Genomic DNA, 27112 nt, shown 5'->3' on the forward strand with positions numbered 1-27112 from the left:
GATTACTCTGAGGTACTACAGCAGTAATGTGATTACTTTGAGATACTACAGCAGTAATGTGGTTACTCTGAGGTACCACAGCAGTAATGTGATTACTTTGAGGTACTACAGCAGTAATGTGATTACTCTGAGGTACTACAGCAGTAATGTGGTTACTCTGAGGTACCACAGCAGTAATGTGATTACTTTGAGATACCACAGCAGTAATGTGATTATTCTGAGGTACAACAGCAGTAATGTGATTACTCTGAGGTGCTGCAGCAGTAATGTCATTTCTCTGAGGTACTACAGCAGTAATGTGATTACTCTGAGGTGCTGCAGCAGTAATGTGATTTCTCTGAGGTACTACAGCAGTAATGTGATTACTTTGAGGTACTACAGCAGTAATGTGATTACTTTGAGGTACTACAGCAGTAATGTGATTACTTTGAAGTGTGCTTTTATTTGAGATACAGTATAGTATCCGACCTGTATGCCATAAAGCAGATCTTCCTCCTTCCATCTCATGGCTCCTCCCTCTCTTCTTCCCTGTGTCCTTGTCTCCTCCCTCTCTCCTTCCTTGTGTCCTTGTCTCCTCCCTCTCTCCTTCCTTGTGTCCTTTACTCCTCCCCATTTCCTTCCTTGTGTCTTGTCTCCTCCCTCTCTCCTCCCTTGTGTCCTTGTCTCCTGCCTGCTGCTCTCTCCTCCTCCGGTCTTTTCCTCCATCCTCATCCGCGGTGCCCCACCCTTCCTTGTGTATCTCTCCTTCCTTGTGTCATTGTCTCCTCCCTCTCTCCTTCCTGGTGTCCTTTACTCCTCCCTCTTTCCTTCCTTGTGTCCTTGTCTCCTCCCTCTCTCCTCCCTTGTGTCCTTGTCTCCTGCCTGCTGCTCTCTCCTCCTCCATCCTCATCCGCGGTGCCCCACCCTTCCTCGTGTCTCTCTCCTCCCTCTCTCCTCCCCCCGTCTCTTTCCTGATCTATTCAGTATCCCCACCCCCTCTCCTTCGTCATTGCTCCTCCTCCTCCTCCTACATCCCTGTGTTTGTTGTCAGATGAGTCAGTGTGTGTCTGTGTGTGTGTTCAGTCAGTAGCATGGCGTTCCTCAGCCTCCTGCTGCTCAGCACCGCTCTGATCCACACCGCCCAGGTAAGGACAAGAGACACCCACATCACACACAGAGAGAGAGAGAGAGAGAGAGAGAGAGAGAGAGAGAGAGAGAGAGAGAGAGAGAGAGGACATTCACATGTGTGTTGTATGTGCTGATTTATCAATATGGTGCTGCGTCGTCACGGTAACCTGATAGTGATGCAGAATGATGTCGCTGCTGTTTATCTTCTACCTGTCTGTCAACACCGTTACATCACAGAGGGAGTGTGTGTGTGTGATTTATTGATCAGGTGAATCAGTGCAGAGAGAAACAGATGTGTTTGTTTGGACTTGAACAGCTATCTTTGTGAGGACCAGTTTGAGCTTTAGACCTTCAGAGTGAGGACATGTTGGCCGGTCCTCACTTTGGGACGGACCTTCATGGGCCTGTTTGAGTGTTCACACTTGGTTTTAGGAATCAGATTCAGGTTATAGGGTCAGGGTCGGGTATTTAGTTGTGGTTAGGGTAAGGGGCTAGGGAACGCGTTATGTCAATAAGTGTCCTCACAGAGATAGAAGAACAAGGTTGTGTGTGTGTGTGTGTGTGTGTGTGTGTGTGTGTGTGTAGGCAGCCGCTGTGACCGGAGGAACATTTCGTATCTGTCACCATAGCGACAGGAGCCGGTAACCCACGGCAACAGGGCCGTATGTTACACAGGTTACAGCAGGTCTCCTGATGGCTGCTCTGCGTGTGTGTGTGTGTGTGTGTGTGTGTGTGTGTGTGTTAATGTGACTTCGTTCATCTACCCGTGTGAGGACCATGTTCAGTTTCAGACACAGTGAGGACCATGTACTGTAGCTCTGATTCTTTATATAATCATAATTTGAAAGACTGCTATTTTCATTTCAGATTTAATTTAAAATAAACTTAATTAACTCAACTGTTTAATTATTATTTCTAGGGCTGTCAAAGTTAACGTGATAACGTTTTGACGCCACTAATTTCTTTAACGCATTAAAGCAAATTGAAATTTTTAGGTTGTAGCGGGCTCAGTTTTAAAGCTAGAGTGAAGATACTGGTATCATATGAAACTAGAAAACCTAAGGAATCAATTTTGCGAGGAAAAACTGGCATGGCCATTTTCAAAGAGGTCCCTTGACCTCTGACCTCCAGATATGTGAATGAAAATGTGTTCTCTGGGTACCCACGTTCTCCCCTTTACAGACATGTCCACTTTATGATAATCACATGCAGTTTTGGGGCAAGTCATAGTCAAGTCAGCACACTGACACACTGACAGCTGTTGTTGCCTGTTGGGCTGCAGTTTGCCATGTTATATAATTTGAGCATATTTTTTATTCTAAATGCAGTACCTGTGAGGGTTTCTGGACAATATCTGTCATTGTTTTGTGTTGTTAATTGATTTCCAATAATAAATATATACATACATTTTTATAAAGCAGCATATTTGCCCACTCCCCTGTTGCTAAGAGTATTAAATACTTGACAAATCTCCCTTTAATTTACATTTTGAACAGATAAATGTGTGATTAAATTGCGATTAAATATTTTAATCAATTGACCGCCCTACTAAAAATATATGTAGGTATCATATTGGCGCTACTGTGGAAACATATCTATCATAGCCAGCTGTAATTTGTACAGAAAGAGAGTGAATCAGCAGGAAGTCAGACAGAGTGATGCTCCTCAGAGGACTCATTACTTCTTCCTCCTCCTCCTCCTCCTCCTCCCCTGCTGTAGACTGCATCATAAATCGCTGAGATATTATGGTCATAAATCACATTGTGTGCGAGCAGCTGCTGAGTCCCACTGTTGCCATTTATCTCTGACAAACACAAAAACACTTCAGCAGGAAATTAAACCGGATTCATTTTCTACCAGAGTGAGTCTGTAGCTCAGACATGATGAAGATCATCACAGCACAGATGATGAGTTCAAAGCCTGCAGGTTAATTAATCTGTGATTATTATTATATTCTGTAAAAGATGCACAGATGGTTATTAGGGCGGTCACGATTCTACAAATCCATGACTCTTTGAGGTCATGATTCGATTTCAATTTAAACTTTTGTTTTTCAGCACTGACGGCTTTAACCAATGATGCACTATAGAGAGGTGAAGTCCCGCCCCTTCCAGTGACCACCATGGGACCTTATTTCAGAAAAAATATGAACGGTAGTCAACGGAGGGAGATAAATCATTTTTTCATCCTGTTTGAATTGCGCCATGAATCACACATATGATGTTTGTTAATTTGAAATATAATTTTTCAAGTAAAGAAAGTTGCAGTTTGTTGTAAAACTGTTGAAGAATCAGACTGTGAAAATACGTCATTAGAAAGATGACACACCCAAAAGTGTCGTAGTGACGTCTCTCTCTCTGAAGCTACGATGCCTGTGTGTTTCCTACTGGGATGAACTCACACCAGCAACGGGTCTGATCATTCTTTCTCTTCCCTTCTGATAAAAAGACCAGGAGTAGCTGGATAAAATAAATCAGGTCAGATAACGTTTCATCTGTGAGAGGAACATAACGAAGTTAGTTAGCTAGCTGGTGTTGGTGACGTATATTGTGCGAGACGACAGCTATAGTTCACTGAGCGGTTTCACACAAAACTAAATGATACCACGACACACTGCTTCCGCCTCCCGTCTAGACTCAGTGCTGTGGATCAATAAAACGATAACTCGGTTCCCTTCGTTCATATCAAAGAGGCGTTCAAAAGAATCAAATCATTTGTCAACATCACATCGCTAGCTGGTGTTTGAGAGTGAAAATGAGTTCAGACACTGAAGTTGACAAAATGCACGGATTCACTGAACGCCAGGGTTAATCATCACGATCAACGCTGAGTGTAGAAAACAGTCACTGTATTCGTCAACATGATTTGTGGGGTGACTCACCTCTGACTCACAGGAAGTGCAGTAAATGATGATGATGATGACGATCCTCTTCTTCTTCTTGGTCTTTTTTTGTACCTGTAGAGGATGAGTTAAAGTAAAAAAATCTTCAGATGATATCAGTCTTATGTGTGTTCAGAGTCAGGACATGGTTAGCCTAGCTTGGCATAAAGACTGGAAACAGGGGGAAACAGCTAGCCTGACTCTGTTCAAGATTCAAAGACACAACTACCAGCCTCTGTGTTGTACTGGTGTTGGTTGGTACTGGGAGTGGGGACAATGGACCAGTTGGTTGGTTGGTAGTAGGAAGAATGGAGCATCTATGCAGTCAATGATTTTTCAAGACTGGCCACAGTTTGTTGTCCTCCAGAACCTTCTATACCTGCTGTCACTTGCTGTCTGTGGCCAATCAGAGAGCAGCTCTGGGATTAGTGACCCAGCTGGCATCAATCTGTCCTCATCTGGAGCTAACTGGTAGTGAAAAGACAAAACATATGAATCAAGTGAAGCCTCTCAAGATGCAGAACCAGAACATACTTATTGTTTGAGGAGATGAGAAACAACAAACACTGGAACCATGGCTGTACGAAGAGAACTAGATAGAGCGTTGGAGACGGGGCCTCGTTTATTCATATGAAAGTTGCTCAGTGGCCCGTGAAGACAAAAAGGCTCGACTGCTGAGCGGAAAAGTACCTGGATCTTCTTCTGCATCCATGGGGCCCATGGAGCAGGCACAGTAGCGTCCGCTCGGTCACGCTGTCGTCGTGGCTTGCTAACTCCGCCTCCCAGCCCTCGCTCCAGCCTCGGTCTGGGTCTCATTCACATGAACGGAGGAAGGGAAATAACTTCTCTTCGGGGCTTCAGCTCTCTAACGCTACCTCTTTGTGCAGTACAGGTAACAAGTTTCTGTTGCTGACCTCTGACCTCTCTCTCTCTCAGTCTCTACCTGCAGCTCGTGGCGGAGGGCGTGGCCTGGATGTCTCAGTGGGCGGAGTCAGACGCCAGCGCAGAGACCTCCGTAACCTGCTGCCTTATGAGGACCAGATGTTGTCATATCCCGCCACTCAGGGTGTAGGCGGGGCCAATAATCTGTACTACCAACCAGGTGACTGGAGGGGCCGGGGCTTGGACCAGGCTCTGCAGCGATTGGTGGAGAGGGACCAGAGGCGGGAGCAAGAAGAGGAGCAGCGAGCAGGTTGGAGTGTTTTTATCAGTTCACACACGACCAATCCTGTCGGACTTTTACAACAAATACTAGATCATAATAGAATGTTGTATATCAACTTTATGCAAGATCAGCTTTTTGTGAAACATTGTTAATCAACTAATTGTGACTTTTTTTCAACAGTTTCCAGCTTTGTTCCAGAAATATTGACTTTTTCTTGAAATTTAAATTCTATAGACCTTTTTAATGTCAACGTCATGATGACATCACATTGTTAGCTGGAGGCAAAACAAATGAAAGACTGGAGGCTAACACTAGCAGTGGGCTAAAGTTGCACATCTAAAATCTCATCTTGCTGTGTTGTTGGGTGCCAGGATCTAGATATCACATACATTAGAGATGACAAACTGTGATTCGAGGCTCTAGCGAGCTACAATATCGGCGAAACGTTTCAGAGATGGAGAATAAATGTTGCTAATATTTTGCTATCTGTTGTTAGCAGAAGGCCGTCTCCTCCTCCTGAAGTAGTCTGCCAGCTGCGTAGGGATCGACTAATCTGGTCCCGTCGGTTAATGTTGTCTTTCTCGACTAACACTCGTGATCCTGGAGAGTGAGTGACAGGACATATTGAGAGAAACTCGTATTTTCTTTAGCCATTGTTAAAAAAATTCGATTCAATTTATTTTTATATAGCGTCAATCATAACAGAAGTTATCCCGAGATGCTTTTTATATAGAGCAGGTCTTAGACCGTACTCTATAGTTTAGAGACCCAACAAGAGATCGCACCAAGAGCATTGCATTAGAATGCGCTGTGGCCAGGAAAAACTCCCCGTTCAGCAGGTAGAAACCTGGAGCAGAACCGGCTCTGGGTGAGCGGCCATCTGCTGCGATCGGTTAGGTTGAGAGAGAGAGAGAGAGACGAGGAGAGAGAGAGAGAGAGAAAGAGAGACGGGGAAAGATGTACAGCAACCACAATAATAGCACAGCACCTGCAAGAACTGAGAAAAAAAAGACAATACTTGCTTGCCAGCATTAACTAACGCGTTCAGAGAATTATTCTGCCTCCACTTAACGCTACGTCATCATGGTTACTAACAGAGAAGGGGGCTATTACTATTTTCTGTTGTGTGAATAAACCATCAATAGAAAACTTGACTTAAATCCACAGCCTACCTGGCCGCTCTGCTCCGCCTACTGAGCGAGGCAGAGAGCGCGGGATTGGTCGAACCAGGTGACGTGGAGGTGGTGGAGGAAGAGGAAGATGAGGAGGACGATCAGGGGCCACCTGGGGACTTCCAGGGACCGGTCCCCGCAGACTACGATGAGACGGGGCGGGGGATGAACATGGGGAGGCCCCCGGCGGCTTGGTGGGGCCTCCTGGAGCCCCGGCTGGCTCAGGCTCTGCTGGACAGGTGAACGCCACGGGACTCAGCATTTTATCAGTAATCAAAGTTATTGATGATAACCTGTTGACCTGTGATTAACAGGATGGAGCCTCAGCTGGCTCAGACGCTGCTGGAGAGAGAGAGACAGGACAGACTTCAACAGGCTGGACTGAACCGAGGAGGAGACCAGGACACGCTGAGGTGACCAAACATCCCACTGACCAATAAGATAGATAGGTAGAATAATTATAATAATCAATGGACGCTGTTTAGAATGTGCAGGGCCACTGTTAGAGACACAAACATTTTTTAATTTAAAGGTCCCATATCGTGCTCATTTTCAGGTTCATACTTGTATTTTGTGTTTCTACTAGAACATGTTTACATGCTGTAATGTTCAAAAAACCCTTTATTTTCCTCATACTGTCTGTCTGAATATACCTGTATTCACCCTCTGTCTGAAACACTCCGTTTCAGTGCATTTCAACGGAATTGCGTTGCTAGGCAACAGTTTGGGTTCACTTCCTGTCAGCTGATGTTATTCACATACACTGCAACAGGAAACAAACTGGGACACATTTAGAATGTTTATGTTTAAAACTGTGTAATGGTCTAAATATTGTATATTTGTGACATCACAAATGGACAGAAATCCTAACGGCTTGTTTCAAACGCACAATTTCTGAATACGGGCTGTGTGTATTTCTCCGTATATTGAGCGTTTTGATAGTTTAACAGTAATTATAAGGCACTTAATCCTGCTTTATAATATAAAAGACATGAAAATCTCACTTTTTACAATATGGGACCTTTAAATCAAAAACATTTTGTAAAAATTACACATATATAAAACTTATGTAAGAACCATTAGGCCGTTATTATTGACGTAGAAAAACATGAGCACTAGCGTATCTGTACATCTTCTGCTCCTCAGACGTATGGTTGCTAGGTTACTGTCCACCATCGGCCCCAACAACGCCCCGGTGATCTCTGGTCGCCGTACGAGGAGGGACCTGTCCATCGCAGCAGCTGAACCCATTGGCTCCGCCCAAAGGAGAACCCGCCGTTCCCTTGACGACGTGGCTCCTCCATCGCCTAGCAACGACCCCCCTCTGCTCAGAGTGAAGAGGCTGGAGGAGGATGAGGACGAGGAGCTCCGCCCCCCCGCTATCGGGCTGCAGAGGATGAAACGCATCGATACCATGGCAACCGCCGGCGTGGAAGAACTGAATCATGGGAGTCGTAGGCGCCGGAGGAGAGAGGCCCTGAACTACGACCCCCAAATACTTATTGATCAGATTCTGGAGTACATGTAAGAGGAGAGGAGAAGAGTGGAGGAGAGAAGAGGAGGAGAAGAGAAGGAGAGGAGGAGAAGAGACGAGGAGAGAACAGAAGAGAAGGAGAGGAGGAGAGGAGAGGAGAAGGGAAGGAGGAGGGGAGAGGAGAGGGAAAGTAGAGGAGAAGAGAGGAGAGGAGGGGAGGAGGAGAGGAATAGAAGAGAAGAGGAGAGAAGAGAGTGAGAGGAGGAGAAGACAAGAACAGTAGAATAAAGGAGAGGAGAGGAAGAGGAGGAGAGGAGAGGAGAGGAGGTGTATCTTGTCGTTGTCTTTCAGGATTTTTTGTTTCTGTATTTTTTCGTGTTTTGCTGCTTCTGGTGAAAACGTTTCTGATCAGTCGCTTGTTGTTGAAATGAGAAGAAATGAAAAGTTCATAAAATCTGTCATTTCCTGGGGGAAAGATCCACCTGTAACTTGACCCCGCCTCCAGCTGCTGGAGCAATGCTCTCTGGGAGTTGTAGTCGACCCCGCTCACTTTGATTCTCTAGAAAAAAGGTCATGTTTTAACATTTACCATTAAAACACTTTCGCACTGACTCCATCTTCCCTCCATCAGTGTGAAAACACCGACAGGTGATGGACAGTGACGGTAACCGTGGCAACGGCTCATGGGCTCTGTGATTGGTTCGTTCCTATTGTGTTCATGTATTTCAGCTTATGTGCAACAGCTCTGTCCGTCTGTCTGTGGTGAAACTATGCCACTCTGAATTAAAGTCAGTATCCACCACAAACTCCTGTCTGACGTCTACGTATTATTTATTATCATTATTATCAGGTTATATACTTTAATGTTTAATATTCTAAATAGTATTTATTATCATTATTATATTATCATCAGTAAACAGGTAACTTTACCTTTGCTAAGTGAGCAGGTAGATAACTCACCTGGTCACATCATGTCATCATTAAACAGGTAACTTTACCTTTGCTAAGTGAGCAGGTAGATAACTCACCTGGTCACATCATGTCATCATTAAACAGGTAACTTTACCTTTGCTAAGTGAGCAGGTAGATAACTCACCTGACCACATCATATCATCAGTAAACAGGTAACTTTACCTTTGCTAAGTGAGCAGGTAGATAACTCACCTGGCCAAATCACGTCATCATTAAACAGGTAACTTTACCTTTACTAAGTGAGCAGGTAGATAACTCACCTGGCCAAATCACGTCATCATTAAACAGGTAACTACCTTTGCTAAGTGAGCAGGTAGATAACTCACCTGGCCACATCATGTCATCATTAAACAGGTGATGTTACCTGTTCAAATAACTCCATTATTAGGGAACATCACCATGTGCTCTGCCTCAACAACTGGAAAAAACAGCAGTCACATGACCTAAACAACAGGTCGATCTGCCATATGATTGGCTGCCAACAGATGATGTCACTGTGATGTCATCCTTCAGTAATTCAGAGAAAAACTTGTGTCTGATAAAATCTATAATTTATTCATGTGAATAAAACATGAACACAAACACTGTTGGAGTCTGAAGACATGCGTGATTCATTCTGTAAACACAAACAACAACAATCTGCGTACAAACATAGAAAATTATTGTTTTTCTTTTGAGGCTGCAGGAGGCTAAACTTAGTATATGTTCATGAACACATGCCGCTGTAACCATGACAACTGGTTTTGGTCCTTGACCCCGGTGAAGTAAAGTTTTGGCACAGTTACATTTGATTTTTAAATTTAACAGATTATAGAAATGTTATAGAGAGAAAAGTTCTTCATCAGCATTAAACCTGATAACAAGCCAGGTTAAGCAACATTTTACTGGTTTTAGGGAATGTACTGGTGCAGCGACACTCTGACCAATAAAACAGGTCCTCTTTGTAGCGTCCATGTTGTTTCCACATCACAACTTAAAGCTCATGAACACACTGAAGTCGGAAGAACGACTTCCCAACTCAGGAAATGGGACCATCCGAGGATCACGTGAATGCAGCATAATTCAACAAATTCAAAAAACTTGTAAATGTGCAGATTTTGAGAAAACACAAGTTCTATACAGTTATACATGCTCTATGAAAAAAACATGTCTGTTAGTTCAAGGCAACATCATATCTCATCTAATAAACAGCTGTTCAGACTGGAAGACTCACTGAAGGGAAAAACGGCACCATCTACTTTATGGTTGTGCTTCAAAGGTCAAAGGTCATGCTGACAGGAAACTGAGGTTTTGGATAAATCATCTTGTTCTCCAGAGTCGCATGTTTCAGATCAGTTTCATCTCTGTGTTTAGCCTAGCTTAGCACAAAGACTGGAAGCTTGTTAGCTATGAAATTAATAACCAGTCAATCCTGTAGCTGACTGGAGCTACGAGTTAAATGGACCAGAAACTAACTGGATCTTAAAGGTCCCATATCGTGCTCATTTTCAGGTTCATACTTGTATTTTGTGTTTCTACTAGAACATGTTTACATGCTGCAATGTTTAAAAAACCCTTTATTTCCTCATACTGTCAGCTTGAATATGCCTGTATTTACCCTCTGTCTGAAACGCTCCGTTTTAGCGCATTTCGACAGAATTGCAACAGAATTGCGTTGCTAGGCAACAGCCTGGGTCCATGTGTACTTCTTGTCAACTGATGACGTTCACATACACTGCAACCAGGAAATAAACTGGGACACATTTAGAATGTTTACGTTTAAAATTGTGTCAAGGGTCTAAAAATTGTATATTTGTGACATCACGAATGGGCAGAAATCCTGACAGCTTGTTTCAAATGCAGAGTTTCTGAATACGGGCTGTGTATATTTCCCTGTGGATGAGTGTTTCGATACTTTCACAGTATTTATATAGGACTTAAGCCTGCTTTATAATAAAAAAACATGAAAATCTCACTTTTTTATAATATGGGACCTTTAAGCTAATTCTAAGATAGGGGAACCCAGAAGTTAAAGGGACCCAAAGCTAACTCCATACTAACTTCACACAGAAGCTAACTCTAAACTAACTTGACCCAGCCAACAAGATATAACATGTAAATCAGGTAGATTTGGAGTTGAAGATGTCTTTGTGCTAAGCTATAGGCTAAACAGAGATGAACCATGTGACACAAGAGGATTTAACTACAATCTCAGACGGCTTCTTTTAAGATTCAGACTTCATGTCGACATGTTTTAAATTCACAGAAGATGATTTTATAAAACATGTTGTGCTTCTGTTTGTGGTGACGTCCTCCCTCTATTTCAGTTCCTCTCCTCTTCCCTACCTCCACACTTGCATAGCTCAAAAGCAAATTACAATATTAGACAAACATCAAAATATGAAATATAACAGTTATGTCAGAAAAATGTAACAATAAGAAACAAACTTTAATAATCAGGACAAACACTGAGAGTACAGTAACATGTCAACAGTGGTGGAAGAAGTACTCAGATCCTCTAGCTACTGCAGTAAAAGTAGTAATACTACACTGTGAAAATACTCCACTACGAGTAAAAGTCCTGCATTCAAAACCTTACTGAAGTATCTAAATATTATCTCCAGTAAAAGTATCGATGTGTCAATTAAGTACAGAACTTGAGTAAATCAAAAGTATTTTTTTTTTATTGTTCTTATTCTTTGGGCTTTAGTTTGCTTGCTTTTATTGTCTTTTATTTGCTTCTTTGTGTCATCTGTAAAGTATTTTGGGTATGAAATGTGCTGTATAAATAAATCTGCCTTGAGTAAATGTACTTAGTTACTTTCCACCACTGCGTGACAGAACCACACTTCAAGTGCTGCTACATTTGAATGAGATGTTCTTCCAGCTGGAGATGCAGAGAGGCTCCACATCCCGAATAAAACTATAAAAGCTGATGAAGATGTGACACAGGCTCTATTCTCTAATACTCGTATTGTTATATAGATTGTTAGTTGGTTATATATATATATATAGTTATATATATATATATGGTTATATATATAATGTTATTATAGACCTAATGTATGGAATCAGTCCAATATATCCGGTGTTCTTTTCTCCTCACCGTGTCAACATCAAGATGGAAACCAGGAGATAATGAGAGGAGATTCTTCTTCTGGCTTCTTTTTAAATTTGTGTTCTCCTCCTCCTGATGATGATGATGAAGAAGGATGGAGAGATCAGGAGGAAGAGGAGGAAAAGGATAAAACAGTTTGTGTAAAGTTTTCAAATGACAATAGAAGAAGAACAGACTTACCTGGTGACTCTATGCTGAGATCAGCAGACCTGTGGTCACTGCAGGAACACAAACACAAACACAGTCTCATTATTTACCTGTCACCCCCTACTGCTAATGCTAAGGTAACTGTATTTTAGGCTAATGCTCAGCTAACTGTAGCTCAAGCTAATTCTAAGATAATTGGATCTTAAAGGTCCCATATCGTGCTCATTTTCAGGTTCATATTTGTATTTTGTGTTTCTATTAGAACATGCTTAAATGCTGTAATGTTCAAAAAACACATTATTTTCCTTGTACTGTCTGCCTGAATATACCTGTATTTATACTCTGTCTGAAATGCTCTGTTTTAGTGCATTTCAATGGAATTGTGTTGCTAGTTCCTTGCTACTTCCTGTCAGCTGATGTTATTCACATACACTGCAACAGGAAATAAACTGGGACACATTTAGAATGTTTACGTTTAAAACCGTGTAATGATCTATATATTGTAAATTTGTGACATCACAAATGAACAGAAATCCTAATGGCTTGTTTCAAATGCACAATTTCTGAATATGGGCTGTGTGTATTTCTCCGTATATTGAGTGTTTTGATAGTTTAACAGTATTTATATAGCACTTAAACCTGCTTTATAATGTAAAAGACATGAAAATCTCACTTTTTACAATATGGGACCTTTAAGCGAATGCTAAGCTAAGTGTACTTAAAAATAAAAGATAACAGGATCTTAAGCTAACGCTAAGCTAACTGTTCCTGAAGCTAATTCTAAACAAAATGGACACAGAGGTTAACTCTAAGCTAAGTGGACCTGAAGCTAATGATAAGCTAACTATTACTGAAGTCCCTATTACTCACTGTCCTTGGCGTCTGGCGGCAGCAGGGCGTCCTGTCTGTTGGCGAGGACGAAGGCCAACGTCGCCAAGATGGCGGCGTCCAGAATGCCCAGTAGGGCCAGGATGTAGGCCCAGTGGACCGAACAGTTACCTGGAGAGAAGCTGCCCACCTGGAGAGAAGTACACCTGATAAAACACCTGGAGACAAGTACACCTGATCATACACCTGGAGACAAGTACACCTGATCAAACACCTGGAGACAAGTACACCTGATCAAACACCTGGAGACAAGCACACCTGATCATACACCTGGAGACAAGTACACCAGATAATACACCTGGAGACAAGCACACCTGGTAATACACCTGGAGACAAGTACACCTGATCTTACACCTGGAGACAAGTACACCTGGTAAAACACCTGGAGACAAGTATAGCTGATCATACACCTGGAGACAAGTACACCTGATCATACACCTGGAGACAAGTACACCTGATCATACACCTGGAGACAAATACACCTGATCATACACCTGGAGACAAGTACACCTGATCATACACCTGGAGACAAGTACCAAGATCATACACCTGGAGACAAGTACACCTGATCATACACCTGAAGACAAGTACACCTGGTCAAACACCTGGAGACAAGTACACCTGATCATACACCTGGAGACAAGTACACCTGATCATACACCTGGAGACAAGTACACCTGATCTCTTTCCTGTTGGAAGTCAATATGTTTTTATAATACATATAAAACTTTTATCTTTGAATATTTATAAATAATAATGTATAAAACTCACGGAGTCTCCACACAGAGCTCTCATCTCTGGACTCTCCCACGAGTCTGGAAACAGGAGACAAGCCAACGCCAGACAGAACCCTGAGAGACAGACAGACGGGAAATCTCACCGTTTTGACTGCAACCTTTATCACAAGGTCCAGTAGAACCAGTAGAACCAGTGACTGACCTGCAGTGAGCTGCAGCCATGCACAGATCTTGTAGACGGTGGCGGCGCTGCAGAACCTGAAGAGACAGAGACAGAGGACGCTGGTCCACACCGCCCACAGAGACACTCCCACCAACACCGCCACCGACTGGAAGGATGGCAGAGGAGACAGACTGGACAGACCGCCACGACAGTCTGGGACGGGCCAGTCCGACTCCACACACACCTGACAACACACAGGGACACACAGAGACATATGAGGACACCCAGACACACACAGGGACATACAGACACACAGGTTCACACAGGGACACACAGGGACATACGGGGACACACAGACATACAGGGACACAAAACTATTATCATTATATTTTAAATACACGTTGACATTATTTTTTACTAAATGTGATTTCAGTTGGACTTGAACGCATCCACCTGCTGCTGACTAGTTACTGTTGCTATGTTGTGATTGGACAGTCGCCGTTTGGGGGCGTGGTTTCATGTGTCTCACCTCAAACAGTCCCAGGGTGCCGCTGGGCGGGACCGGTCCCGCTCCCACGTGGCGGGTTTCTCCGGTGCCGATCCAGGACGGCTGCACCAGGACGACCACCTGGATAATTGCGAAGCAGAGCGTACAGACGGCCCAGAGGACACCAACCGCCCGGGCGCTCCGAACAAACTCCGTCTGATAGAGACGAGAGAGGTCAGCGAGGGCGGGCGACACCGACATCACTGGGAGAGAGAGAGAGAGAGAGAGAGAGAGAGGGAGAGATAGAGATTTACTTTTAACAATTAAGTATTCAACCAAAACATGTTGGAGTCCCGTTCAGACGGTTTCTGTCTGTAGAGCAGCTGTTTTAAAACCATCGACTGTATATCAGAAGTGGACGTAGTCACCGTGACGTCACCCATTGGTTTGAGGACTGCGGTTTTGAAGCCTCGAGTTCGGAATTTTGGCCGTCACTATCTTGGTTTTTGGCCGTCTCCATCTTTGATTTTTGGTCGTCTCCATCTTGGTTTTTGGTCGTCTCTATCTTGGTTTTTGGTCGTCTCTATCTTGGTTTTTGGTCGTCTCTATCTTGGTTTTTGGTCGTCTCTATCTTGGTTTTTGGTCGTCTCCATCTTGGTTTTTGGTCGTCTCTATCTTGGTTTTTGGTCGTCTCTATCTTGGTTTTTGGTCGTCTCTATCTTGGTTTTTGGTCGTCTCTATCTTGGTTTTTGAACATCTCTATCTTGGTTTTGGCCCTTTAATAACATTATAATAATAAATATAAATATATATATATAAATATATATATATATACATATAAATATATACTGTATATATACAGTATATATATATATATACTGTATATATACTGTATGTATATATATATATACATACAGTATAATAATAACGTTTAATATTGAGTGTTTACAACATGAGTTAACTCATAATAATTAATTAGGCTAAATAAACCACATATATAAAGATAAACTTTGTATATGTGGTTTATTCAGCCTAATTAATTATTATTATTGTAGTTTAGTTTGTTGAAGCTCAGTCACCTTTAAAGAGCTCTGCAGGACTGACAAACTCTTTAATAATATGAGTTAATGAATAGTTAATAACACAGCATAATGTCCTTCATTAATGATCAATATTTATCAACAACAGCATCAATCAGAGCGGATCAGCCAATCAGCATCAAGAGAAACATCAACACAGACAGCACCGAACCAACAGTTACATCATCATCATCATCATCATCATCGTCGGCTCCCGGTGTTTACCAAGACAGACACGGACACGCGCACACAGCCAGACAGACAGACAGACAGACACCGTGATTTAAAGAGAAACAGACTGAATCTCTGAAATCTGCATCAACACGATGAGATGAGAGAAGAAAACAAACCTGCAGCCTGCAGAGATGCACCGTCTGTTGATCTGCAGGATGAGAGGATGCAGCGGACGAGAGGATGGAGAGACAGAGAGGAGGAGGAGGAGAGAGAGGAAGAGGAGGAGGAGGAGGAGGAGGAGAGGGATGCACAGCTCTACTTACCCGGATGTGGATCTTCCTCCACCAACATTAATCTATAAATCACACTGAAACAACCCGTTATTATAAACCTGGATGAGATGGAGCTCCATCAAAGCGCCGCCTGCAGGCTGACTGATCAGCAGCTCTCTATCTGGATTACTGTGATACTACTAGTACTAGTAGTAGTAGTACTTTTCCAATTTTCCAGAAATAACTGCCAATAAGGCATTAAAGGTCCCATATCATGCTCATTTTCAGGTTCATACTTGTATTTTGTGTTTCTACTAGAACATGTTTACAAGAAGTAATGTTAAAAAAAAACTTTATTTTCCTCATACTGTCTGCCTGAATATGCCTGTATTTACCCTCTGTCTGAAACGCTCCGTTTTAGTGCATTTTGACGGAATTGCGACGGGCTTGCAACAGAATTGTGTTGCTAGACAACAGCTTAGGTCCATGTGTACTTCCTGTCAGCTGATGACATTCACATACTCTGCAACCAGGAATAAACTGGGACACATTTAGAATGTTTACGTTTAAAACCATGTAATGGTCTAAATATTGTATATTTGCAACATCACAAATGGACAGAAATCCTGACAGCTTGTTTCAAATGCAGAGTTTCTGAATACTGGCTGTGTGTATTTCCCTGTGGATTGAGCGTTTCGATACTTTCACAGTATTTATATAGGACTTAAGCCTGCTTTATAATAAAAAAACATGAAAATCTCACTTTTTTATAATATGGGACCTTTAAATTAAAGGTGCAGCTCATTATAATAATAATAATAATATATTAGACTTATATAGCGCTTTTTAGGGATCTCATTATGGGATACCTTCCTCTGATTCTACCAGCTCTACACTGAGGTCACAAACTTTCTAATTTTACAGCTAAACAGTACACTACAAAATGTTTATGAAAACATTTGAGGAGAGAAATAGACATTACAGTAACAGAATATTTATTCATATTTGATCAGCGCTGCCTAGTTCGACCATTTGGTCGGAGTTTGCGAGTGATTGACAGCTGCTCAGAGACGGCAAGGCTCAAGCTCGGCTCTGATTGGTTGTTTTCCTCCGTTATGTGAAATTTTGCAGATGCCATTAGGAACACCGGAGGACACCAGAGGAACATGATATTTTTCAGATTACCTGTCTCATGGACTGTTTTATAAAAATAACTTTTTTTTTTTTAATCATATTTGCTCCATTTCTACCCACTGCAGCTTTAACAGTGTTGATTAATAATTAATTGAGTGACTGATGCAGGAAACAAAAATACATACAAACATTTTAATATTAATAAAACATTTACAAACAGGTAGCTCAGAAACACAATATTGCACACAAACCTCCTTATCCCCACCCAACTCTGCCGGAGTCTGTAAATCAAACGCACCTCGGACACAGAAACCGTCTCAACATCGTCGACCTCATGAGTTTCATTAACTTTTATAGAACCTGCAGATTTAAAGGACTTGTCCTGTGAAGCATTTAGTAGGATATATTAGCAAAAGTGTAGTATAATATTATTAATGTTTTCATTATTGTATAATCAGCTGAAACAAAGAATCGTTGTGTTTTAAATTGCTTAGAATGAGTCCTTCATATCTACATAGGGAGCGGGTCTTCTTCAGGGAGTCCACCATACTTCTACAGTAGCCCAGAACGGACAAACCAAACTCTGACTCTGGAGAGAGACTTTCATGTTTTTACGTTACCTGAAGGCCACCGTAGTTCTCGCTAGTGAAGGGAGGGGTGAGCGGTATTCAGTTGGTTACAATCTGCCGTCTCACCACTAGATGTCACTAAATCTACACACCGGACCTTTAAAGAGATGAAGATGATCAGCACCGATCTGCAGTTAGAAAATAAAAACAAAATAAAAACATCACTTCCTCATTTGTTTTAGGCTTTTTTTGGCAGCTGTGAGACACCGTAGACGTTTCCCACAAAGCACCACAGCTGCTTGCTGCGGTATCCATGGCAACGCACTCAACAGTCCAATCACACTGAAGGAAGAGAGGCCGAAGAACAGATACATGCTCTCAGGGTTTTACACCGTCATCCTCCTCTTCATCATGTCCTCCCCCTCTTCATCACCTCCTCCTCTTCCTCTCAGCTCCACGGAGGGATCTCCTCTCCAAACTTGGCGCAGTGAGCAGCGTTTTTAGCTTCAAACAGAATCTGAATGTGGAGAACGTTTCAGTTTATTTATGTCAAATATGTGTTCATAATAATAATAATAATAATAATAATAATAATTTAAGAGCTCAGCTCAGTGCAGACTCATCTGGTTGTGGACATAGGCCTCACACAGGTAATAATAATAATAATAATAATAATAAAGAGACTCACCTGGTTGTGGACGTAGGCCTCACACAGGTAATAATAATAATAATAATAATAATAATAATAAGACTCACCTGGTTGTGGACGTAGGCCTCACACAGGTAACACCACACAGACAGATCACAGAAGCTCAGAACCACGGGGTGTTCAGACACAACGCCGTGAGTCACCATGTGCTCATTAACATAACGACCGCAGAACACCTGAGACAGGAGGGACAACAGGTGAGACGCATTACATCATCAACGTGTGAGACAGAGTATGTGATGGACAGGGGAGATGCTCACCTGGTAGCAGGTGAGACAGGTCCAGTTCTCAGCGTCGGAGCCGCAGTCCTTACACGGCAGGAAGACATCTATACCTGAGGGGGGGAGGGGCTTAACAGCATCCAGGTGAGGACACCAGGACAGAGGGTCCACCACGAACAGAGGGGTCTGAAGACAGACAGGCAGACAGGTAAGTCATATGAAGACAGACAGAGAGACAGACAGTATGTTTAAAGACTTTATAATAATTAAATGATATAAAATTATATGTCCTGACGTCTGTCTGTCCTCCACACGTCAGCTCCAGAGACGTCTTAGGCTTCGACCAACCACACGCTCCCTCTGTCTCTGGCTCCGCCCCCGCTCCACCAGCTGCCTCGTCACCAGGGGCAACCGACTCTGGCGCTGCCACGGCGACAGCCTTTGAAAGGTTAATAAAATACAGGTGAAGGTGACACCAGAGGACAGACGAACCCACGGTAAAATGATTGTTATTCCATTTGTTAACAGTAAAATAACTATTAACTAAGTTTAATTAACTAACAATTTACCAATTATTTAACTGATGGTTCCTGCTCACCTGAGGCTGTGGCAGCACACTCTCTGCTGATTGGCTCTGCTCAGGTGTCACTTCACTTGCCTCCGCCTTCACTTCACCGTCACCTTCACAGGTGACCTTCTCCAGGCTGAGGCGGACCTTCGGCCTGGCCCCTCCCACCGCGGTGGACGGAGCAGGACTGTGATTGGCTGAGGTTTGACCGATGTCCAAACTGGCCAGTCCCTGAGTGAGCTGCTCCAGACCGCCCTCCGTCTGATTGGACGATCTTAAAATATTTACCGTCGTGTCCTCCGGTCCTGTAGGGGGCAGCGGTGGTTTGTTTGTGCCGCTCTCCTCTGACTTCCTGCCCTTTCCTTTAGAACTACGTTTCCCACGATGCTTCAGGGAGGACAGTGACGCCCGCACAGACTCTGGGACTGAAAGAATGTGAGGAAGTTATTCAAATGAAACTAAACAGGAATAAATAAATGAAATACAACAGATGAAGTCCTGCACTGACTGCGTATCCTCAGTGACCTCCAGTAGGGGGCGTGGTGTCGGATGACCTCGTTGATCGCTGCCACGGCGTTGTGATGAGGAGGGGGGAGAGGCGTCACCAAGGAGGGAGGAGTGTCTCCTAGCAACACGCTGGTGCACATCGCCATGGAGTCAGAGATAGATGACAAGTTATAACCTCCCTGAGAGAGAGAGAGAGAGAGAGAGAGAGAGAGAGACATGACACATGACTTTAATTTTACTGCTACTGGCCGACATGTTTACACATCGTTACACCTCTAGAGTGTGTGTGTATGTGTGTGTGTGTGTGTGTGGGTGTACCTCCAGTATGAGTAGGACCCGCCCCCCGGCCAGTGACATCAGCAGGTGTGTCAGGTGGGCGTATCCCTCTGGGGTAACATTATATCCACCCAGCGGATCCCCCCGAGCTGCATCGAACCCGGCAGACACCACAACCAGACCGGGGTTAAACTGCACAGAGAATTTGAATTTATTCAAACATTAAAACATGATATTCCTACAGTTCTGTTGACTTTAATCAAATGACAAGTTCTCAATGAGCATATACATGTACATATAATAGCCCGAACTTGTGGCCATTAATAAAACACCACCATACTACTGATTAACTGCCGTATTGCGCTGGTGTAATATTTATGGTTGGGTATCGTTTTTTTTTTTTTCCCGATACTGGCGCTAAAACTTTTTAAAACAGCACAAAAAGACGGTCGACGACATTAGAGAACGGCTGTTTTATTGCCAGGGCAAATTTGAACGTGAAATTGATCAAGACAGTATACTTCAATATATAAATATAAACATATAGCACTTAAAGCTTCAGTAGGCAGAATCTTTTTGTCATCCTTGGGCAAAAAATCCAGAATAACCTTTCAGCATATTGTAATTCAAAGTGTTCTGAGAGAAATCTAGACTTCTGCACCTCCTCATGGGGCTCTGTTTTCAGGTTTTAGAAAATCTAGCCCGTGACGGGAGACTTTCAGATTCTAATCAGTGAAGTGTGTGTTTCTGTGTGTGTTGTTACCTCGGTGGCAATCGGCATGACAATGTTGTGAAAAGCAGCAAGGTAGTCTGAGTCGCCCATCCGCCCGCCACTCCACGCCACGTTGACGTTAAACCCCGCCCCCTTGGACACGCCCACCTTGTCGGTGGCGGCGTCCTCTGAAGATGGGAAGAATGTCCCGTTGTCATAGCGATGGAGGGAGATGTACAGGACGCTGGAGACGGAGAGAAAATCCATCTTCACTTCAGTTCACTTCACATCAATTCACATTGATTTAATTCACTTTACTTCACGTCACATCACACTCCTCCTCACCTGTCGTCATCCTCGAACATGTGCTGCGTCCCGTTGCCGTGGTGAACGTCCCAGTCCAGGATGAGGACTCGCAGCGGCGCCTCATTGGATATTTTCTGGGCGTGGCGAGCGGCGAGCGCTGCCGTGTTGAATAAACAGAAACCACAAGGAGAATCTCTCTCTGCGTGATGACCAGGAGGACGAACGATCGCCACGCCGTTACTCACCTGGAGAGGCCGAGAGGAACATGTCTCATACTGTATACTGTACTGCATATACTGTAGTGTTTATACTGTACTGCATATACTGTAGTGCATATACTGTAGTGTTTATACTGTACTGCATATACTGTAGTGCATATACTGTAGTGTTTATACTGTACTGTCTGGAGCCTACTACGTTTTGGCTGTTGGTCCTGTGATTTTGTAGGAAAATGGATTAAAAAAATAACTTAACTGAAAATAAATCTCATAAATTTATCACCGTTATTGTGGAAGACTTTTAAGATGGTTTTACCGCCCAGCCCTACATGTGTGTTACCTGAGTGTGTGTTTTACCTGTCCTGTGAGCAGCCTCTCCACAGCGGTGAAGCAGCCTCCAGCAGCCAGCAGAGCGGACTTGAAGCTCTGGTTGTTGATGAAGATGGAGTTGAAGTCGTGTGCCAGTTTGTGTAGCTCTCTGGGCTTCATCTCTGCTGTGGCTCTCATCTGCTCAATGTGCTGCACACTTGATGAATCGATAACAAAAAGAGTTTAGTAAGTTTCTGCCCTATGACAACACATCTGCAGATATTCATTCTTTAAACATAAACACATCAATCCAGGCTCTGTTAATCTCTGTAAATATGTATATATGTAAATATGTACATACCTGTGACACCTGGACAGCTCCTCCTCTGTTGCTAAGCGTGCTTGTATCCGTTGGCAACGATCGACCAATCCCAGTTGCTGATGTTTGGAGAAGATTTTAAAGATTCTCTGAGGCTGTTCAGGGTGATGTCTGCAGAGGGATTCACATCATTACATTTTTACATTGCTTACCGTTGCTATGGACACAGTTATGATGTCGGACCATTTTTGTGTCAAATTATTGATTCCTTATAGGGACTGTTTGTAACTTCTTACAAGTATAAATCATTGCGGGTCGGTCTCCCATGCGCGCTCGAGTGTGGCTACGCTGTTCAGACAAGACTCCAACACAAACTACACGGAAGCAACAAAACCGCAAAGTTCTATCTAGTGAAGCCCATCTTGCAAAACAGTGTTGGCCGCGGTCGGAGGACACGGGGGAGATCGTAGCTTTGGTCTCCAGGACCGGAGTCTCTGCTGTACTCTGCTGTACTCTGCTCCTCTGCCTGCCTGCTGGCATCCACTCTAACGTGCATGCGCGAAAACTACACACTGCAGAAGAGTTAGTTTAGCTCTGAGAATATCTAGTGAATGTACAGTGGACGTTTGTGCAGAAATAACTGCTGCAGCTCCTCCAGACCAACAGAGGTTTCCCGTGTCTTGTGAAGTGTCAGGAAAAGCCAACAATAGGATCAGCATTGATTCATGGAGAGACCTTCGTCTGGTCAGCTAACATTACTGCCAAGCAGGTGAAATATAGAGTGATATTGTGGTTTTAGCTGACGTGTGTTGCCTCACTGTTTTGAGCGATGCTCATTCATGTCTATGTAGAGCGAGCACAAGCGCGAGCGCAAGCAACAGGACGCTGACTTTCGTTGATTTTACGGCCACAGGCGCGCTGTTAACAAGCAATTTCTGATTCTTACAAACAGTCCCTTTAAATAAGTAGCCATGTAATAAGCGGGATAATGTACAGAGTGGGCCCCCCCCCACGAGCATCACCCTGTTGGGGTTTATTTCACAACAATGACCCGCTCTCTGTACATCATCCATTATATACATATATATGTACAGGACGAGCAGATGAGCTAACTCACCTGTCCCACATGTTCATGTGTTCCATCATCCTCTCATCATAAACCAGACCGGTTGTCGTGGCAACAGAGGTCTGTTTCGTGATCTGCTCATTGGTTGTTGCTCTAACAATGCGCCCCGGAGCCAACGGGCCGCCTTCTGCACAGGAAACAGGAAGAGAACAGGAAGTTTATAAATGGTGAGTGTGCAGATCCTGGCTGCTGGTCAACCAGCTGTGATTGGCTGGTGTTCCAGATGTTTACTGGTTAAAGTGGTTAAACTGGTAACAGAATCTGTTGTGTGTGTTCTACCTTTCAAAATAAAGTCTCTATGATCACACAGAGTCTCACCCAGTGTTTGCAGAGAAGCCCAGTGTGGATACAGAGCTGAGACAGTCTGAGAGATGGACTGCAGAGCACTGACAGACAGACAGACAGACAGACAGACGGTTAGAAATCAACCAGGTTATTGATCAACGCAAGTGTGACTCAGGTGTTCAACATGTCACCTGTCAGATGGAGCAGTGGGCGGGGTCAGAGGAGGACAGGCTCCTCCCAGCAGAGCTCTGACACAGGCTGCGACGCCCTCTGCTGTCGACTGCAAGTTATAACCTCCCTGCACACACACACACACACACACACACACACACACACACATGAATGTTATGAATGAGAGGCTCACACTGTGTCATCAGAACATATGTGACAAATTAAATCAACATCTTGCTACATAAAAGCAATAATAATAATAATGAATATTATACATGAACAGCTGCTGTGTCTCGAGCTCTTACATATATATACATACTGTAGATAATATTCCGTATACACTGATGATACGAGATTAAGTGTTTTTACCTCGAGAGCGAGAACAAGTCGACCTTCTGCCAAACTCATCAGCATGTGAGTCAGAACATGGAAACACTGTGGACTCACACACATCTCCCCCTGAACACAAACACAAACACACACAGTAAGATTAATGAATAAATAAATAAATTAATGATATTTAAATCTCGTCAATGAGGTCTGTGGAGTTTTTACCTTCGGATCTCCGACTGCAGCATCAAATCCAGCAGAGACCAGAACCAGCTGAGGCTGAAACTGAACCCACACACACATTTAATATCATTAATATGATGAATATAATAATCTAAATTTGATCACCAGTGAAATGTTTCTTGTGTGTTTGTGTGTGTGTGTGTGTGTGTGTCTGTGTTACCTCGTAGGCTACAGGCAGCAGCAGTTGTTGAAAAGCTGCGATGTAATCAGCGTCTGTCATCCCCGTCTGAAGGATCAATAACACGGAACAGGATTGGACACAGTTCACACAGTGAGAATAGTGAACAGTGAAAATAGTGAACAGTGAGAACAGTGAGAGTAGTGTAAACAGTGACCTTGTTCCAGGGCAGGTTGATGTTTCTGCCTTCACCTCGTCCGCTGCCAACAAACTGACTGTCAGATTCTGGGAGATGAGGCCAGTAAGACCCCTGCTCATACCTGTGGACACTGAAGTACAGGACACTGACACACACACAGGTAACACACACAGGTAACACGAACACGCACACACAGGTAACACACACACACACACACAAAGTTTTAACTTGGTGGATTTCATCTTGAGAAGATATAACCAGGATGGAGGGTCAGGAGTTTACCTCGGGTCTTCCTGGAACAGGTACTGGATTCCTTGACCATGATGAACATCCCAGTCCACTATCAACACCCTGACACACACACACACATTACATTGATTAAGGAAATATCTCAGTAAAGTTTACAGCTTTGTGGCAACAATAAGACCTCTGGTATGAACCTCTGACCTTCAGAATAAAAGCAGTCGGGGTGGTGAGGTCACTTTGTATACACGTTGAATGAAAGCCCAGATAATCAATGTCTGAGTGACCATCAGCCAATCAGAGCAGAGTACCAATCAGACACAGATTGTTGTCGTCTCCCAACCGACACCAACACCGTGATCCCTCACTGGCTTCCCACCCACCAACACTGACACTTAACCTTTAACCTTTATTAGATTCATCATATACACAAACACACACCTACCTGCTGACTGAGTGTCTGGTCTGGGCGTATCGAGCTGCGATCGCCACGTTGTTGAAAATACAGTAACCGTTTGACAGGTTAGACTGAGCGTGATGACCTGGAGGTCTGACAGACAGACACAGAGAGAGAGAGAGAGAGAGAGAGAGAGAGAGAGAGAGAGAAAGAGAAAGAGAGAGAGACAGACATGTTATTGTGTTGTTTTGAACTCGTAAATTTTCGACTGAGAGCTGCCGAGGAGCAACTCAACGCACCACGAGAAGCCTGACTTGTTGTTAATGAGAAGCACCTGAACGCACCATAAGAAGCTGTCCTTGATGTTAATGAGGAGCACCTGAACGTACCATAAGAAGCTGTTCTTGTTGTTAATGAGGAGCACCTGAACTCACCACAAGAAGCCGGACTTGTTGTTAAAGAGGAGCACCTGAACGCACCAATAAGAAGCTTTTCTTGTTGTTAATGAGGAACACCTGAACACACCATAAGAAGCTGGACTTGTTGTTAATGAGGAACACCTGAACACACCATAAGAAGCTGGACTTGTTGTTTTTACCTGATGACAGCGAACCCGTTCCTGAGCTCAGAAGTCATCACCTGATCGACCAGCTTGAGGACTGAACCCACTGCCGACAAACTAACCTGGAAGGACTCCTGACACACACGCACACAACAGAAAGATTTCACAGGTGTTTACAATCCTGTATTGTAAAGTCTAGACAGACAACTGATTAAATGTTTCTCTTTGTGTTCGATGTTATATTATTGTTACCTTTTTATGGTTTCTGGCCCTCATTTACAGCTTTATTTACATTGTATTAGATATTACAGCTCTATTTACAGTTTTAATATGTGTATTTATAGTTTTATTTACAGCTTTATTTAGTTTTTTTTCAACTTTAGTTTTATTTACAGCTGTATTCAGTTTTATTTACAGTTTTATACCTACCTACTACACTTGTATGTGTGTGTGTGTGTGTGTGTGTGTGTGTGTGTGTGTGTGTGTGTTCTTACAGGATGAAGGTAAACGGAGTCGTATTTCTCAGACAGATTGTGAAGTTCACTCTCTGTCATCGTCTGAGTCGACTTCATCAAATCCACATAATGTTTCCTACAGTAGTAGAGACCAGTAGATATCAGTAGATATCAGTAGAGAACAGTAGAGAACAGTAGATAACAGTAGAGAACAATAGATATCAGTAGATATCAGTAGAGAACAGTAGAGAACAGTAGATATCAGTAGAGAACAGTAGAGAAGAGTAGAGAACAGTAGAGAACAGTAGAGAACAATAGATATCAGTAGAGAACAGTAGAGAACAGCAGATATCAGTAGAGAACAGTAGATATCAGTTGAGAACAGTAGAGAACAGTAGATATCAGTAGAGAACAGTAGAGATCAGTAGAGAACAGTAGATATCAGTAGAGAACAGTAGATATCAGTCGAGAACAGTAGATATCAGTAGATATCAGTAGAGAACAGTAGAGATCAGTAGAGAACAGTAGATATCAGTAGAACAGTAGAGAACAGTAGATATCAGTAGAGAACAGTAGATATCAGTAGAGAACAGTAGAGAACAGTAGATATCAGTAGAGAACAGTAGATATCAGTAGAGAACAGTAGATATCAGTAGAGAACAGTAGAGAACAGTAGATATCAGTAGAGAACAGTAGAGAACAGTAGAGAACAGTAGATATCAGTAGAGACCAGTAGAGACCAGTAGAGAACAGTAGATATCAGTAGAGAACAATAGATATCAGTAGAGAACAGTAGATATCAGTAGAGTTCCAGATACATTCCATATGAATTTATTAAAGTGTTGGTGGACTCACATGTGAGCGAGCAGCAGCTCTTCTTCTTCAGCTTCTCTGGGCTGAAACACAGACAGACAGGTGAGTGATGAGGTCACAGCGCCACCTTCACGTACTACACATCTAAACAACAGTTGAGTGATGAGATCACAGTACCCCGGGGAGGGTGAATATTCATTATCATTTTGGAGATAAAATATATATTGCAATGTCAGTCCTAAACAACAGGATGATTCAACTGTGAAGTAAACCCAGAGTGTTCTTGAACGTAGCCTTACCAGTGGCTAACAGCAGCAGGATTTTGATTATCTGTTGCGTAATCGTGACCCGTGAACCCCGTCAGTGTTGTGTTAATATAGGTTAAATATTAATAAAGTCTTTCTCAATATTTAACCATCATCTCTTACTCAACACCTGCTGTGACTCTAATCATTGTCTACCTGCTATGAACAGACAATCCTCATGATATCGAATAAAAAAACATAA

The 27112-nt window shown here is 43.1% G+C and overlaps 4 protein-coding genes across 7 annotated transcripts in view; 2 read left to right on the forward strand and 2 right to left on the reverse strand.

Moving 5' to 3' along the window:
• The window catches only part of pcsk1nl (proprotein convertase subtilisin/kexin type 1 inhibitor, like), a 23530-nt gene extending 15615 nt beyond the window's left edge, over window positions 1–7915 (forward strand). Inside the window, exons 2-6 of one of the 2 annotated variants that reach the window (XM_037772718.1) lie at window positions 1040–1124; window positions 4925–5180; window positions 6321–6564; window positions 6640–6738; window positions 7472–7915. In XM_037772718.1, coding sequence (XP_037628646.1) covers window positions 1071–1124; window positions 4925–5180; window positions 6321–6564; window positions 6640–6738; window positions 7472–7853 — 1035 coding nt within the window. In that variant the 5' untranslated portion in view covers window positions 1040–1070 and the 3' untranslated portion in view covers window positions 7854–7915. Of the gene's footprint in view, window positions 1–1039; window positions 1125–1353; window positions 1376–4924; window positions 5181–6320; window positions 6565–6639; window positions 6739–7471 lie in introns of those variants that run through there. The other variant, XM_037772719.1, reaches the window with a different exon arrangement.
• The window catches only part of sypa (synaptophysin a), a 21507-nt gene extending 11527 nt beyond the window's left edge, over window positions 1–9980 (forward strand). The window contains exon 8 of the mRNA XM_037772732.1: window positions 9769–9980. Within this exon, the coding sequence (XP_037628660.1) occupies window positions 9769–9832 (64 nt within the window). The 3' untranslated portion in view covers window positions 9833–9980. The remainder of the gene's footprint in view (window positions 1–9768) is intronic.
• Window positions 9981–10877: 897 nt separating this feature from the next.
• Window positions 10878–15993, reverse strand: lhfpl4b (LHFPL tetraspan subfamily member 4b). Its single transcript, XM_037772741.1, has 7 exons — window positions 15720–15993; window positions 14333–14553; window positions 13843–14047; window positions 13675–13754; window positions 12886–13033; window positions 12049–12086; window positions 10878–11940 (listed from the first exon to the last, which is right to left on the reverse strand). The coding sequence occupies exons 2-6, from the start codon at window positions 14549–14551 to the stop codon at window positions 12058–12060; spliced, it is 681 nt and encodes a 226-aa protein (XP_037628669.1). The 5' UTR covers window positions 14552–14553; window positions 15720–15993; the 3' UTR covers window positions 10878–11940; window positions 12049–12057.
• A 1548-nt stretch (window positions 15994–17541) lies between these two features.
• hdac6 (histone deacetylase 6) overlaps window positions 17542–27112 on the reverse strand; it is a 13790-nt gene continuing 4219 nt past the window's right edge. For 2 of the 3 annotated variants that reach the window (XM_037772653.1, XM_037772655.1), the window contains exons 6-28: window positions 26648–26688; window positions 25832–25928; window positions 25374–25471; window positions 24824–24928; window positions 24418–24486; window positions 24154–24280; window positions 23979–24044; window positions 23801–23860; window positions 23615–23704; window positions 23266–23372; window positions 23069–23175; window positions 22781–22916; window positions 21706–21834; window positions 21393–21561; window positions 20857–21062; window positions 20563–20755; window positions 19842–19991; window positions 19525–19702; window positions 19047–19441; window positions 18744–18887; window positions 18488–18634; window positions 18275–18403; window positions 17542–18035 (exon numbers count right to left, since the gene is read on the reverse strand). In XM_037772653.1, coding sequence (XP_037628581.1) covers window positions 17967–18035; window positions 18275–18403; window positions 18488–18634; window positions 18744–18887; window positions 19047–19441; window positions 19525–19702; window positions 19842–19991; window positions 20563–20755; window positions 20857–21062; window positions 21393–21561; window positions 21706–21834; window positions 22781–22916; window positions 23069–23175; window positions 23266–23372; window positions 23615–23704; window positions 23801–23860; window positions 23979–24044; window positions 24154–24280; window positions 24418–24486; window positions 24824–24928; window positions 25374–25471; window positions 25832–25928; window positions 26648–26688 — 3012 coding nt within the window. In that variant the 3' untranslated portion in view covers window positions 17542–17966. The remainder of the gene's footprint in view (window positions 18036–18274; window positions 18404–18487; window positions 18635–18743; window positions 18888–19046; window positions 19442–19524; window positions 19703–19841; window positions 19992–20562; window positions 20756–20856; window positions 21063–21392; window positions 21562–21705; window positions 21835–22780; window positions 22917–23068; window positions 23176–23265; window positions 23373–23614; window positions 23705–23800; window positions 23861–23978; window positions 24045–24153; window positions 24281–24417; window positions 24487–24823; window positions 24929–25373; window positions 25472–25831; window positions 25929–26647; window positions 26689–27112) is intronic. The other variant, XM_037772654.1, reaches the window with a different exon arrangement.

The sequence above is a fragment of the Sebastes umbrosus genome, chromosome 6 (assembly GCF_015220745.1).
Source record: "Sebastes umbrosus isolate fSebUmb1 chromosome 6, fSebUmb1.pri, whole genome shotgun sequence".
Classification (NCBI taxonomy): Eukaryota; Metazoa; Chordata; class Actinopteri; order Perciformes; family Sebastidae; genus Sebastes; species Sebastes umbrosus.